At 34.0% G+C, this 17043-nt stretch overlaps 1 protein-coding gene across 9 annotated transcripts in view; it reads left to right on the top strand.

Annotated features, from left to right (window-relative positions):
- The window catches only part of nrm (neuromusculin), a 486168-nt gene that overhangs the window by 273121 nt on the left and 196004 nt on the right, over positions 1 to 17043 (top strand). For all 9 annotated transcript variants that reach the window (XM_076131475.1, XM_076131476.1, XM_076131472.1 and 6 more), the window contains exon 3: positions 258 to 429. In XM_076131475.1, coding sequence (XP_075987590.1) covers positions 258 to 429 — 172 coding nt within the window. The remainder of the gene's footprint in view (positions 1 to 257; positions 430 to 17043) is intronic.

Genomic DNA, 17043 nt, shown 5'->3' with positions numbered 1-17043 from the left:
CATGGTGGGCTGAACCTTGAGTCCACGACACTGGTCAAGTGCGGTTCCGGTTATGTTACCTTTGATGAGGATAAAATATTTTTGTTCGTTAAGGAATTAAATCTTAGCGATTGGCTACTCAAAATAAATACTACAAATAGAACATAATAAAGTTTTCAACCTCTATTATTAACAAAAGAAACCGATATCCAACAGTACAAGAACATTGGGCAACGATTGGCTTAGTACAATAACTAACTCTACCTTCATCTTTTCAGATCACGCGTCAGCAATCGTCGGCACCACAGCTCGACTGCGCTGTCGCATCGATGGCAGATCCTGCGGCGCTATGCACAGCATCAAATGGTACAAGTCAGAGTCGCGACTCTACGTGTACTCTATATCCGGGAACACGGCTATAGACCGCCCTGAAGGACCTATGAAAGACAGGTAAGGAATTCTGATTATTTTAGTATTTTTTTTTTTTTTTTACAATTATACAATATATTTACAATATAAAATAAGGATACAAAAGGAGTGCGTCACACGTCGTAGAATTTCTCCTCACCATCGTCGACTGGTAACGTACCCAGAATGCTGGCAGCATTGTCACGTTGGATGGCAATGCTAATTCTTTGACCAAAGTAAAGGCCAGCACTCTGGTCACGCGTAGCATCGACGAGACGCTTCGCAATCTCTCGGTAGAGACTACGAGCACTCGGGCCCCACGGTCCGGTTTCAACCCCAAACGGCACAAATACGTAATTACCAATTTTTAGTATTTTATGGTAATTTTAATTTATTATTTTATATCTTTGACAAGCTGAAGACAGATTGAATATAAAAAAAGGTATTATTTTTGTGACTTTACCGTGATAAGTAGAGACAATTTATTTTAAGGGTATAAACTTGACGTATGGCGTTTGGTAGTCAGAAGCTTTAAAGTCTGACAACCAGTCTTACCGAGGAATGTTGATAATGTAAATAAATAACTTCAAATACAAAATTCTGATAGTAAACGTTCATAATAGTCTTTAAACGCTACAGGTAGGTTGAATTTATAAAACAATAGAACGATTTTTGTGACTCTACCATGAGAGTAGAGACAGTTAACAGTCACCAGTAGAGACAGTTTATATTAAATTCAAAGCATAAACTTGACGTGCGGAGTTTGAAAATAAGTATCTACGTGGTTTTGAAAGTCTGAAGATTTTATGTCGACTCTATGTTACGACTCTGCAGATAACTTATACTTAAAAAATACTGAAAATAAAAATATTTTTTATAGTATTTTAAACTGAATACTAAAAGACCGCTAAAGCTTTTCTGTACTTTATCACCTAAAAGAAGCTTGCACAATTATTTACTCTACTAATATCATTAATGCAAAAGTTTGTGAGGATGTATGTATGTATGTTTGTTACTTTATCACGCTAAATCTATCAATCTGATGTTGATAAAATTTTGTGCACAGATAGTTTGTAGCCTAGATTAAAGCATTTTTTATCTCATATAACCTTTTCATGCGAAGACGCGGGTGGAAGCTAGTATACGTATCGAACCTACGACCCTCAGTGACAATCTTAACCATTATTCTTAGACATTATAAATCCCACATAATTACATATTAAATCACCACAAAGTACCGCATCACGCTGCAACGATTTAAAGCTGGTAGAGTCTCTACGTAGAGTCGCATTGTTATAACGAGCGCACTTACCCGCTATTGTGCGAAATGACACGGCGATACATCAACCACGATATAATGTGCTTTTTGTTTGTAGAGTCAATGTAGAGACTACTGTGCTTGGTATTTTTTTACTATCTATCGTATGGTTAGTGGTCAACCTAGTGTCAAAGTTGTTCAAGCCGCCTGAAAGGCCTTTGACAATGACATGGCTTAACGACTGTGCTTAGTAAACAACAACCGGGACCGACGTTTTACGTGAAACACGGAGACGCTCAGTTCAAATACCACTATGCGGTCACCCATCTATAGAATGACCGCACCAACGGTTGCTTAACCCACAGATCGTTTAGTACGTAGTATATCCGACTGCTGGTCATGAGATAGAATATGTTCTCAGTAGCCACCCAGAGTTTGATATCGTGCCTGCTAAATGGCAGTAGGCTCGTTCGTTGTTACTTGGAGCTTTGATTTTATTATTGGCAAATCGTAGGTTCATATTATAAACCTCTGCCTAGACTTTCAGGTATGTCTGATGTGATATTATGTATGTCATTGTCTGTACTTACTCTAAGACTCCGTACACAATTAACAGTGTCTTGTTTGTATTTCAAGTCAAGTGCGATTGCGACTAGTTGTTATGACTACTCGCCCCGCTTTTAGTCCTAAGAAAAAAACTACATAATCGTATATTCTTACACACCCTTTTAAAAACCTTGTAATTTTTAATCACACTGGACATTAAATATTTGATCATTACACAGACTTTTCGGTCCTCATTTAAAGCAAAGGACAAAAGGCTTTAAAACCAAAAAAACATCTGATCGCATTAATTTTTAACGTTAAAAGTCTAGACCGACCTTAAATATACAATTTTACTTCACTATATTAAAGGAATTTCAACTTTATAAATACGTACATAGAGTTCATTTGATATATTCAATTTAGCCGATTAACAGTAACAAGTGCGAATCAATACAAACTGATGTCAGTTTAAATTTCGAATATGTGACGTTTTCACCGCAAGATCTTTTTACAGCTTTGCCAAACGATTTTCGACTCTATTTCATTTGACGTAAGGTCTAACAGAGTGCATACCTAATGTTATAGGAAAAGTATCTTTGGAGTAGCTGTATAGGAATTTGAGTCTTATGAATTGTAAAATAAAGTACATATTGGTATTTTGTTTGTCATTTGGTATTAACTGTAAAACTGATTGAATTCATAATAGGATCAGAATGGCATTGCTATTGCGTGTTGTGTGAATTTTTAAATTTCCAAATGGATTTGAAATTAGTTTTTAGACGAAATGAACTCACACACACACATAACATTACTATGTTTGTGTGTTTGTTTGTGTGTCTGTTTGTGTGTGTGTGTTCTTTGTGTGCATGAATAAGTTATTTCTTCGAATGAAAGGATATTTAATGAATGAATATTTTCTGAGTACCCCTTTTAAAGAGAATCAGTACTCAGCTGGACATTAACAAGTTTCGGGGAAAATTTTAAAAAATATACATTAAGAAATTAATAAAGACGTGAAACTAAATGAGTAAAAGGGATTTATTTAAAACTTTACGGCAACTAACCGTTAACGTATATTTAATTTTACATAATTCTGGTATCAATTGATAATATAATAAATAATTTAATACTTGAATACACACAAAAAATTTCATCAAAATCGGTCCAGTCGTTTAAGAGAAGTTCCGTGACATACACACTTACAGAAGAATTATATATATAAAGATATAATAAGCTATAATACGCCTGAGGGTGAAAGTCCACAGTCATATAAGTATAGCTTATCTTCCTATACTTCAAAACCTTTTTATAAAGTAAAAATCTCTTAGAAGTCTATCAAAAGAGAAATAACTAAAGTAATTAAGATCTATTCTAAAAGATAATTAATACCTCGTGAAGGGAAAATGTTGAAAGAAATTACGTGAAGGCAATAAGAATCAGTCGTGTATTGATACGTAATCCTTTCAAGGGCATTTTATATTACACGATGTATTTTGATCATTGTAAACTTAATTTATGTTTAAAAATAAATATGGTTATCAGTTTTTTACAACGTTTTACGATCCTGGCCAGCCTTAAAATTATCATCGGGTCAGAGACTCATTTAGCATAGTATTTAGCCAGACGTGTAACAATACTAAATTCCAGATTTACTAACTAAGTTATTATAGTATATCTTGCTAACTAACTAATAGATTTACTAACTAAGCTATTAGTTATTAAATCTTAAAAAAACTCAACGCCTGGTCATAGAAGACATTGCCGCAATGTCGTTTGATCTATAGTATTGAATCAATCACAAACAGTATTAGGAAGTAATGCGTAATCGTATCGTCGTCGTGTCGTGTGTACTAAACAGTCTCATTTTGCTAGAGCTTCAATCTATACAGGATTTATTAACAGGTGATAATGGAATCTGTGGATCACGTCATTTGGTATTAACCGGATTTTCACGCGATACGAACAGATTGTGCTAATACATTGCTGCGTGTGTTTTGTTAGCGTTGAAATTTATACTAATAGATAGCGCGATGTAATTACAATAATGGGCTATACAACTGATACAACAATGGAGCCAGCTATGTATGTAGTTACTTGTTTACATAAAAACTACAAGACTTTTGATAACATTTTAGATGGCAAAAATCTTGAATTGTTTGAGTTGACTAGTATTTAGTAAAAAAGAAGCCAGGATCGAGATTTTTAAACAAAAAGTTCTGGTAAAATTCTCATTTACTCATCTTTAGTTACCTGACAGTTGTTTCTCTCATCTTTTGTAAAAGCCAATACACACCCATCCATCTAAATGTTGCCTTACAGTTGCTTACACCACATTTTTTTAAACTTAACATTGAACGACTAATGATATCTTGACTTGTATAACTCAAGTTTATTTACCCAAAAACCCGAAAACCAAAACCTAGTATCAAATAATCTTTATTACATCCAATCTCTATTAACTTTAATAAAGTCTCTACGGCTCTACGTCTCTACCAAACGACGAACAAAGCAGTAACAACAAAGATTTATTAATTTCAAAAAAGACTGTCAGTTCTATTCCCGACTGTTGCATTATTAAAATTTCAGGGGTTTTGCGGCCACCCCCCTCTATTATAGAGCCTGTAATTCTACGTAACTGGCAGGTGTGGAGGCTCTACTTTTTTCACAAAGACGTGGTTTATTAGATTTTCTGTTTGTGAATTGTTTATTTTTTTGGATTTATTTAATTGGATTATATTACAGGCCGCGTTGTGGTATCTATACTGATATTATATTGGTATTGCATTATCATAATATTAGTATGGGAAACTCATATAAAAACTTAACTTTATACATAACGAAAATACTGAAATATATAATTATATACTTAATTAAAAGTATGTGATTATTGGAAAACTCGAAATTATACATACACATTTCCGTAATCAAAAAAAAGTACTTAAGATACAAAAAAAAGGTTTTTTTGTCAAAGTAAAACTTAAAACAAAAAATTTATGTGTTATAGTAAAATTATATTTGACTAAGAATTTCAAGTGTTATTGGAAATGTTGCTAAAACTAATGAGAATAGCACAAAAACTAAACGATATTTTCTGTAATATAATTTTCACAAAATAAATCATATTTAAAACCAAGCTCTATCAAAAATGTCACTAGATTGTCTCTACCACTATCTCTCAAACTCTACATAATGAAACACTTCAAACACATTACAAATTCCATCCAAAACTCTATTCATCTATAATTGGAATCTAATTCAGACCTTTTAATAAGTTTTCAAGGAGAAAAAGGATTTTTCTATCAAATTACAAATTTTCTTTCTCATAAATATGTAGAGGCGTATTACGTGCTTTTATTAAATTTGTTTGTTGCTCTTGTTTTATAGCTGACATGTATCAAGGCTTTAATTTAAGGCTTTTGAATTAATTTACTGTTTATATAGTCTAGGTGCAATGTGGGTTTTTGATTAATTGGTCTACGGTTCGATTCTCAAGGTAATAAAGTGACTCTACATTAGAAAATTCTTTGGTATACTTACATATATTATAATATAATACTATACATCTCAAAGTTTTAGACTAAATAAGCCAAGCTAGGAAAATGAAATGCAGTGATATTTAAGGCAGTATCGTAGTATTATTTTTATATTCGAGTACTATTTATATTTGATTGCACGTACAACACATTTGGATAGTGGTCTTCTATAAATTATTGTACACAAAACGTGCTTCGAGTCCATAGTATTTATAGTATTATTTTTATTTAGTATTAGGTTGTTTTTTACCAAAACTAAGTAATATATCTTAAGGACTGTGGGTTAGGGACGTATTATCACTTTGACTAAGTAACGCTCAATATTTAAAGCATGTTTGTTTAAAACCTGATTATGAATATCACTTGTCCGCCTGTGGTCTGTGCAAAATGTATACAACTACTCACCACGAGGCCTTGGGTTCGATTCTCTGGCCGGACAAAGTAATATTTTACTTTTCTAACTTCTATTAGAGGATACCTGAATAGTAGCCCCGAGTTTGATGACACGTATAGTATGAATATTACACATGTACAGAATATATCTCCCAAAAATCAGATACATAAAAATCTCCATCCAGCTTCATTAAAACTGCAAAAAGCAATATGCTCTGATATCTAAATTGGCACGAATTAGATTCGTAGCAAGAGCTACGGCGTAGAGGCTCTACGTTGGCTACGACGTAGTAATATGCTACGTGATCAATTTCAAGGCACGTAGATATTGTATAAGGTTGTGAGAATGGGACGAATGCATGTTTATTACTTTGCTACGGTACAAAGGTGACTCGCTGAATTAATGTGAAAATATTACTGTTTTATTATGCTGCAGTAAAAGGGAAATTTTAAACAAGACATTTTTTTTTACTTCGAACTGTGAAACACTCCACTAAGTTATTCATTCAGGGATAATTTTGATTAAAAATTAACATAGTTGCTAAATTATTTGTGACCCCAAACAATTTTCATGTAATGTAACTGACTGAATTTCATAATTATCACTTATCCTATTAAACAAAAAAGGTGACATTTCGCTCGTTTCAGAATAGGGTAATCCCTACGGGCTATCTTTAATAATTTATGAATATACAGATCATAAATATATTTTTACCTCAGATTATCAATATTTTCCTTCATAAAATTGTTTATTTTTTTAATCCATGACTATCCACTTACAAGCAGGCTGTCTTCTCACAAACAAGAGAAGACAATCAATTAAATATAAATATTTATTAATAGAATTAGTATTTCATTTCATTTGTCGTATGGTCGCCCGAAGGCCTTTGACATGGCTTATCGACTGTTATCTTATTGATAACAACCGGGACCAACTTTTTACGTGCCCTCCGAAGCACGGAGACGTTCACTTCAAATACCACTATGCGGTCACCCATCTACGGAATGTCCGCGCCAAGCTTGCTTAACCCACTGATCGTTTACCGACCGGTGAGTGTAACTAGCCACGAGCGCCTCTATGTGAAATGAAATGAATAGAATTAGTTTAATACATTTAACGAAACTAAATCCCATATTAATTGAAAACCATACAAAGAAGGTTCCACCAACACAGCACACAACTGCGTGTAATTGATATTGTTATTACTTTTAAACAAATTCCCCTTTATTGCGAGTGTAATGGCGGATACGTGACGTCATCGCGACTGATTCTTGTTTAATTACTTTATTTTATAGTATTTATTATATCACGCTTGTTAACCTACATAGTGAAAGTAGAGTACTATGAACTACATCTACATACATATGTTAAGACAATTTAAAATGTTAGTCACATGTAATAAAGAACAAGTCTATCGCCATGAAGTATGTCAAAGCTATTTCAATAGAAAATCTAGGCTCTTTGCCTGAGACGATAATTGAACCAGAATCGACTTCTTACGGGCCTCCAAAGCACAGTGACAAATAACAGTTAACGGTTACCCATCTGTACAACATCCGCGGAAAAGGTCGCTTACCCGACCGTTGAGCGCAATGAGCTATAAACATCCCTTCACGACTATTTTTTAATAAACTTGCTAGTTTTCTCTTTATTTTTTCAACATAAAAGCCAGCAAAAGCCTAACTCTTAAGGCTACATCTTGATAAATATCTAAAAATATTCTGAAAGGTCAATAAACCGCAGATGTCTCATTTCTATTTTCTGCAGAGCCACTTAGCTTCGGCTTTTACTTATTATTTTATATATTAACTAGGTATTACCGTGGCTTAGCCTGTAATCTATACTAATATTATAAAGCTGAAGAGTTTGTTTGTTTGTTTGAACGCGCTAATCTCAGGAACTACTGGTATGATTTGAAAAATTATTTCAGTGTTAGATAGTCTTTTTATCGAGGCTATAGGCTATATAACATTACGCTACGGCCATTAGGAGCGGAGTATCAACGAAAAATGTTACAAAAACGGCGAAAATTGTGACCCATTCTCTCTTCGGTGACGCAAGCGAATCATTTATCAATGAGCAGAAATATTCTTTATAGTAAAAATGGTTTGTGTTACTTTTTTAACCCATGACTGTCCCACTGCTGGGCACTGGTCCCTTGAGACCCTTGCCACCTTAGGCCTTGAGTCCACAACACTGGCGTGTTGGGGACTTGCATATTCTCAAGAAATGTGTTCAAGAACTTTAAGGCTTGCAATGGTAGACTTCGCTGTTAAAGCAATTCCTCTCCAGAAATTATGACCTATCCATTAGTCCCCTTTACACACACACACACGCGTGGAAAGAAAAGACCACGCACTAAGTTCATCAGGCAAGCCCGCGAAGAAAATTGCGAACGAAGACCACGCTGCTTTCCCGTGCGTAATCCTGTACGCTCCTAAGAACGTGCGATACAGTGTGTGTGTGTAAAGGCGGCTATTGTCAGACTTTGAGTTAATGAATATAGATATTTTTTTCGTAAAATAAGGACAAATGAACAAACGCACTTTCGCATGTATAACATTATGGATATAAATAGAAACCTTTAACGTTTTCTTATTATAAAACGTCCCGAGGGGTAGTTTGTTAAAATAACCTCGCGTTTTACCCCGAATTCTTTGAAACAGCCCTGTTGGTGACCTTAAAGTAAATTACATAGAATTATTGAAAACCAAACCTTTTGGAGAATGTAAAAGTAAACTTATTTCATTTTGTAGACATAAGCAGAAGTGTACAATTTATTTTCATAAGTTTGCAATGTGGTTAAGGTACTAGTGCCAATGCAAGGAAGGATATTGCAAAGGTCATGGGTTCGATTACCACTACTATGGAACTACCTTTCAGGTAAAAAGTTAACTTAACTTTCAATTCTTGTTGTACTTTATGTTATTTTTTTTTTGACTTAATTTTTTATTCATAGTGCGGGAGATACCCACAAGAAAAGTATGTTTATTATTTATTAAAATACTAGATTGATTTAAATATAGTATCGTACTTTTCATAAAAAAGTTATTGTAAAAAAGGACGATACTATATCTTTCTTTCAATCTCTTCTCAACTTTGTCAACAGTTACAATCAAATTATCGTGATAAAATCTTTTACTCTCACCTTCACTCACATTTCTTATACCTATTGTCTACTCGTTACTAACGTCGTGGACACGCACGTGACTGCAATACTCGTAGTTCATTATTAGTCGTTATATTATACTTAATGTTACGTGGAGTTTTGATTTACTTCGGAGACTATGTGTAATGACTTTGAGTGATATAAGAATTACGGTTTACTTCGGACACAATTTGAGAGATAACAACATGAGAATGACCCTGATTTTGTTTACTCTAATCCGGGAAAAAAAATAAGGTATATTTCAGGATTGTGCTGTAAATTGGTCGCAAACTGAAGAAAAGTTTATACTCAAAAGTTATTTTGCAAAAATAATATTTAAACGAGCTGTGCATATCCTTTTGAAATGAAATAAATGGAAATCTAGTTCGTCCACTCACCAGAAACATCATTTTTTTGAGGAAAATTCTAATTTCATACAATAAGTAATCTTATTTATCGTCACGTATCGTATAATTATAAATAGTGCAGAAAATTCCTTTTAAATTGATAGTCTAAGACCATATAAATTTCTTATACATAAATCCTTACTAAATAATTAATCAAGCGATTCAAGTTCAACCATTTATTATTAACGTTCGACTAAAATATCGACTAGCAATAAACCACGCAATAGTAACTTCGACTAACTACTAGTAACTGGTCGCAGCGGTAGTTTGTAGTTTAATATCGTTAGATAACTCTGGTGGAGTTCTGTTAACGAAGAATTGATGTGTTTTATCATTTTAGAAGCTTTTTGCATACAAAATATAACGCCTGTTATACTCGATGGTGTAGGCAAAAGTTTTCTTTTATTTTCTTTTTAAAGAAAACAACTCCCGCATTAAGAATTGCTCTTGTGTCGCGGGGACTTTTTACATACATACAAACAACGGACACAAATTACAACCAGACCCAAAACAACTATTTGTGGATCGCACAAAATAAATCATTGTTCTGTGTGCGAATCGAATCCACGACCTCCCGACGCAAGCGGCGTGGCGACCTAAACCACTGCGCCACGGAGGCAGTCAAAAAAAAGTGTATTAGATCTACCTTTCGTTATTAACAATATTAGTCCCATGTAATAGGGGGGAGCCTATGGCCATGTGCCGAGCAAGTTTACAAACTCCAGGCTACTACTGAGAAATATTTTTTTGTAAATTAAAAGACACCAAGATTTTTTTGCTCGCCCGGGAATTAAATTAGAGACCTTTGTGTGGAAGTCGGTAACACTACTGACAGCGCCGTTTTCTGAGATTTCTATCAAAACCGTCACAGAGACTGAATTGTTAGAAAGTTGAGGTCATAGACCTCCGTGTCTCGGAGAGCAGCCGTGTATTGTGCACACATTTGGTCCACTATAAACAAAGTCCTGCACAGTTGGCTGTTTTCAATGAAACTGGCCGTCGTTGCTGAAATCGGTCAGAACAACATCATATCAAATTTCCAAACAAATTGGAATAATCTTCATTTAAGTCATAATTCACACGCATGGTTCAGCTTTACAAAAATATAAATTCTGATCGTTCAGTTTAGAATAAACAAGCGAACTCTATCACTAAATCAATGCATAGTGTATCGGATTTGCATGGTAGAGCGAGTAACCGCCAATCTTCTCTACAAACTGAACACTGTGGTCGCATGCCATTCTCTATCACGGGCAAAGCGTATGTTACACTCAATGTAGAGTTCGTTGTAATTAGATAAATGTATTTTGATTATTTTTGTTCAAATTGGTTTTGTTGTGTCTGTAGTACAGCTGTAGGAAGGGCAACTGCTGTGGTCACGTCTTGGGTTCAAATCCCAGATTGATATAATTTTTTGCTCGAATTTGTCAGCTTGTAAGTTTAAAAATAATTACACCTTTTTGAAGTAAATTGCTGGAGAGTTGTTTGGAAAATACATTAAACTTTGAGATTTCATTAATATTTAAAAATAATTTTATCAACTTGTGTTTATTTACATGAATATACATAATAGAAACTAGATAACACAACTCGTCAATAAAAAAATACAATACTTTATTATATCAAGTAGATTATATTTGAACCAGTTTTTAACTAATGTACATATTTATCTTAAATTTTATTAAAATCTGACGTTTAGCTGTTAAGAGAAAGACAAAACATAATTTTCATATTTACAATATTAGTATTCAATCAAAGCGGTATTCTATGTACTCCTGTAGGTAAAATAACATGATTTTACGTATGTAAGCATAGCAATAGTATATATGAAAGCTACCAAACCCCAATATCGTAATGTTGTATTCAAAACAAGCTCGATATCTATACAGCGCGAGCGTAACAAACAGCGTTCGCTGCAAATGTCCGCCGGATAAATGGCAGCGATTTAACTTGTACTGCACAATTACTTTGGTTGATTGCGTTGAATACGGCTCGTGTACTGCTAACTCTATCTGATAGCTAGAGGCTCTATATACCATGTAGCATCTATACTAATATTATAAAGCTGAAGAGTTTGTTTGTTTGATTGTTTGTTTGTTTGTTTGAACGCGTTAATCTCAGAAACTACTGATCCGATTTGAAAAATTCTTTCAGTGTTAGATAGCCCATTTATCGAGGAAGCTTATAAGTTATATATCATTACGCTACAACCAGTAGGAGCAGAGTACCAGTAAAAAATGTTACAAAAACGGGGAAAAAGTTGACCCATTCTCTCTTATGTGACGCAAGCGAAGTTGCGCGGGTCAGCTAGTCACTAAATATATAGCTGTATGTATATAAAATTGCTGATTAAAATTTGACGTAAAGGTAAGGCCTGTACTCAACAGTAAGTAGAAATGGGTTGAATGTATAGATAAATAGAAAAGTAGATATAAGTGGCATAAGTTTTCACCTTACCAAGCAAGTAGTTGATGGTTCGAATCCGACGCAGCACACCAATAGCCGGGGTGGTGATATCTAGGTCTCTTTTCTTTAATATGAAAATGAGTAGGACCGAGATATTGCCTCGCAAGGCTGCTCACTCAGCCAGGACCTGGCTAATGACTTTTCGAATTGATGTGGGTATTAAGAATGATGATCACTTGCTGTATAAGTGAAGGAAAACATCGTGATGAAACCTTGCTTTTCTAAAATAACATGAATTTGATCGCCTTCATATCATATGTTTGTATTTTTATTAGTTTTTTGATTGTGTTATAATTGTAATGGCCTTTGAGTGTCCCTATGAGGCCAAAGTAATCCTTTGTTGGAGAGAGAAGAACAAAATCTATGGAAACGTATGTATTAATTGCCCGTAACGTGCACGCAGTCTGCAGTACAGCAGAGTTACACGAATAAGCATGTTAGAATAGATGACAGTTTATAAGGAAGTTGCGGATTCGATACTCGGAATTTGTAGTGTTCCTAAAATTCAATAAGTATTCTCTGCTAGCTTCTTGTTCAGCCTGTTAGAATCAAATAAGATTGTTGCATCTCCATGTATCGATACATCAAACAATTTTAAACCTAAAGCACTTAAATCCCACTGTTTCAACAATATACCTTCAAGTAACAGAGACAGCAAGATATTCACTCAACGCTTAACTGTACTAACAAACAAAGTCCTAGACCTACTTCTCAAACAAACAAACGGTCTTTAAAAAGTAAACAACATTCCAATATTACACTCCGCATCTTGCATACAAATTCACAAACTTTCTTACTCGAACCGCGACTGTGAATACGTAAGCACTCTTAATATAACTATAACAGTTACACTAATCCACTAAAAACGTTGTAAAATTATCAGGAATACGGCATCCCGCCTTATTACGGGCACACCAGTATTACGGTTACACCGTAACCGTAATTATTACGGCTGAAACAGCTTCAAGTTTACGCTAACGTGCGTAATTAGTAAGTTGCAACGCGTAATTATGGTTCACGGCGAACATTAAGGTTTGTCAATTACTTTATTCGGCTTTGTGTTTTGTTTGATTAAGTTTTGAAAGCGTTTGTTGATGTACATACATACAGTATCTGACAGTCTCTGTAATTGAATTGCTAGTGTATATAGTATACTACCCGCGCAACTTCGCATGCGTCACATAAGAGAGAATGGTCATAATTTTCCCCGTTTTTGTAAAATTCTCTGGTACTCTGCTCCTTTTTGTCGTAGAGTCATGTTAAAGAGCCTGTGGCCTTCTTCAATAAATAGGCTATCTAACAGTAAAATATTTTTCCTATTCGTACTAGTAGTTCTTGAGATTAGCGCGTTCAACTAAATAGTATAGATGTAGTATATGCCAATTGGTATTAGTATTTTTGATTACAGGGTTAGGCATAATTCAACATTAACAAAATATCTACTACCTATTAAATTTATGAAACGAAGTGATCTTGGTAATAATAAAAAACACTTCACGCAAAATAATCGCATTAAATGTATACTATAAAATATATATACGAAGATTTTAACACAATCTACATACCCAACTCGAACATACTCTAACAAGATTCAACGTCAGCCGGGACTCGAACCTGTCAATTACCCTCACAAATTGATGGCACACTGTAACTGTCCTGAACAAGCGACAACGAGATAGATACATCTTGTACTGTAGCTCGATTCTCTACCTTTGGTACTATAGCGCTATGAACTACAAGCTGACCCGCGCAACTTCGCTTGCGTCACATCACGTTCTTGTAACATTTTTTATTGCTACTCTGCTCCTATTGGTCGTAGCGTGATAATATATAGCCTATAGCCTTCCTCGATAAATGGACTATCTAACACTGAAAAAATTTTTCAAATCGGACCAGTAGTTCCTGAGATTAGCGCGTTCAAACAAACAAACTCTTCAGCTTTATAATATTAGTATAGATTAGTATAGATGACCACAGTACAGAGGCGCGATTCTGTACAGTCGGTACTGTCGAGCATCGAAAGTTTGACATTTAAAATGTACTGCCAAAATAGTTCCTACGACGCTCACTAGAGGCGCTGATCAGATTTTTTATAAAAAAAATATCGATAACTAACCGTTAATTGAAGAGAATCGCGCTACTGTACAATGTTCATAGCGATTAGGCGATTGTTGTGTAGAAGACTAGGGTTCGATTCCCATGTCCCTGTGTGTTACTTTACGTAGTATTTGTTCTGAACGTAGTCGTAAATCAATATAATAGTTGTATGTATTTAGAAGTATATATATAATATGTTATCAGTTATCTGGTTACCATACAAGCTCTGCTTTGTTTGGAATCAAATGACCGTGTTCGAATTGTCTAATGATATTTATGATATTATTTATGTGCAAACAAAACCACAGTTATAATAAATATATATTTGTAGGTAGGTATGAATATACAAAAAAGACCACAGCAATAAATTGATACGTACGTTTCTATTTTATTAGTATGCATATATGTATGTATATACAAAACCACAGATACAAAACTAGTGGCACAAAACATCAATATTGCATATTAATTGGTTATTTTGAACAAAAAAGTTTTGTCACTTAAAAACGATAATAATATGTTTATTTTTACTGTTCTTTGCCTCCCCTTATGGGATTAAAGCGTGTTTGTTTGTATGTATGTACAAAACCACAGATACAAAACTAGCACAACACATCAATATTGCATATTAATTGGTACTATATTTAGTGCACTGATTGATAAAGGAGCCAGTCAACCGTCACGATAATAATGACGTACCGTCGTTTTGCACTCCACTACACGTTTTATAAATAACAATGATTTATTTGTGAATGATAGTTGCGATGTGGTTTAGTCGACTGTGTAACTGATAGTGTGGGGTTCGAATTTTCGGATTTTTGTTATCTAATTTTGCTGTTTGGAGTAACTCCTGAAATTATCTTGCTTATCGTTTACACATTGGATTTTTTAAAAATAATTTCTCATTATGTCTTAAAGTTTGGTAAAAAAACAGTTGCAAATCATGAAATATACTTTTTACGTGTGTTAAACAAACTTTGAAATGTTGATAAGAAGAAAAGCAAGCGACTACTTTAATACATAATTATATTAGTATTAGTAAAATTACTACCTTTTAAAATATATTCGGGAATTAAGAATTGCGAAATACGCCAGTGGTGCTGATCCGATTTTAACACAAAATATTCTCTTTAACTTAATTTCAATTTTTTTAATTTCAAGATTCCACCTAAGATATATTTAATTTATACTCTAATCATAAAATCTTGTCCATCCCAAAGAATTTGTACCAAACCACGCAATTTGGTACAATACTTAAAACTTATTTTGCTTTCGCATTACACCTTTTTACCTATAAACTAAATTACAATACGAAACCATTAAGAGATCTCTGCCTACCCACACAATAGTCAACAAATCATAGCACAAGCCTAATGCATAAAAAGTGCATAAAGTGGCAGTTTTAGTGGCGCAGCTTTATACAGCATAAATATACTACGACTAAACCGATCTGGAGTGAGTTGGATATTGTTAGGACATGTACACACTGTTATAAGAAAAAATAAATACGATTAATGCATTCATCCTTCGGCATGTATACATACTAGCCCATACTATTGGTAACTAGACCTTGGTCTAATTAAAGGCGCCTTGAAGTGTGTTACACTATGCCAAGCATGCATAGTTTTCGACTGTGTGTTCTTGTATGTCGATATACCGATTTTCATTTTCTTTTCCAGCTAACAATTACTCAAACACAAAGCTCATTGCAGTTCTTTTATTTTTTAGCCCTCAACCATCTTTGTGAATGAATATTAGCAAACTCAGGAAAGTAATATATTTGTTGTAGACATTCTCTATCCCTGCTAGATACATACATCACTTATTTTTACGTAAAACACGCAAATATAAATTTTCAAATACCATCGATATTAAATTCATATTTATAAGTTAAATTACACGGATTAGCGCCAGTGTGTACGATACCTTCATAAACCAGTTGGAAGCGGTTCGAAGCGGCTCGTAGCAGTTTACACCGGCTACGGTCGGTTGCCAGATTCAATATTTCGATTTGTAACTGCAAAGATAAGTGAAATGGGCGCGTCGCTCTACACGATGTGGATTAGTATTCTCTATGCTTTCATTTTTGGGAGAATAATTGGAGAGGGTTGTATGAATGTGGATGAAGGGTGGAAGAGAATTCAAATAATTTTTTGTTTATATGATTTCGGTTTTTTTCTGTTCTTTAGGAATAATAAACTAGGAAGTAAACTATTGCAACTATCTAGGTACGTTTTTGCTTTTACTGAGAATCTTAGAACAGAAATAAATTCAATCTATATAAAATTCTCAGATATTGAACCTAAAATCACCATAATGTACACCGTTTAATATTGTTAATTTTGATAATAATCTTGCACTTTGAATTTTAAGTCAATGCTAATTTAAAAATAATTACTAATTTTAAATTGTAAATAAACCATCCCTCTATTTATTTATTAACTATAATTTTGACATTCCCAATTCTACATTTTACATAAAGTAAATATAAAATCTTCATATTTCCCGATTTCCATCCTTCCCATTTCCTACCCCATACTTAACAGCAAAAACAAATAAAACTCAACAAACCATCCCCTAACAAATTAACCAATAAACTCGTAACAAAAAGTAGCAAATTATACATTAAAATACAAGCAAAACCGGGTAATATATCAACATAACACAATTGCATTTGGCAAACGAGCGGACTAGGGCTGCCACTAATATGGGCCAATTAGGACATGTACCGTGATAAACTCCGGATAATTTTAGGGAGGTTTAAATCCGGATGTGTAATGGATCGTAGGTTCAATACTAACATGAAA

This window comes from Anticarsia gemmatalis, chromosome 26 (assembly GCF_050436995.1).
Source record: "Anticarsia gemmatalis isolate Benzon Research Colony breed Stoneville strain chromosome 26, ilAntGemm2 primary, whole genome shotgun sequence".
In the NCBI taxonomy this organism is placed as follows: Eukaryota; Metazoa; Arthropoda; class Insecta; order Lepidoptera; family Erebidae; genus Anticarsia; species Anticarsia gemmatalis.
Note: the sequence above shows the minus strand (reverse complement) of the source record. Positions and strands in the feature narration are given on the sequence as shown.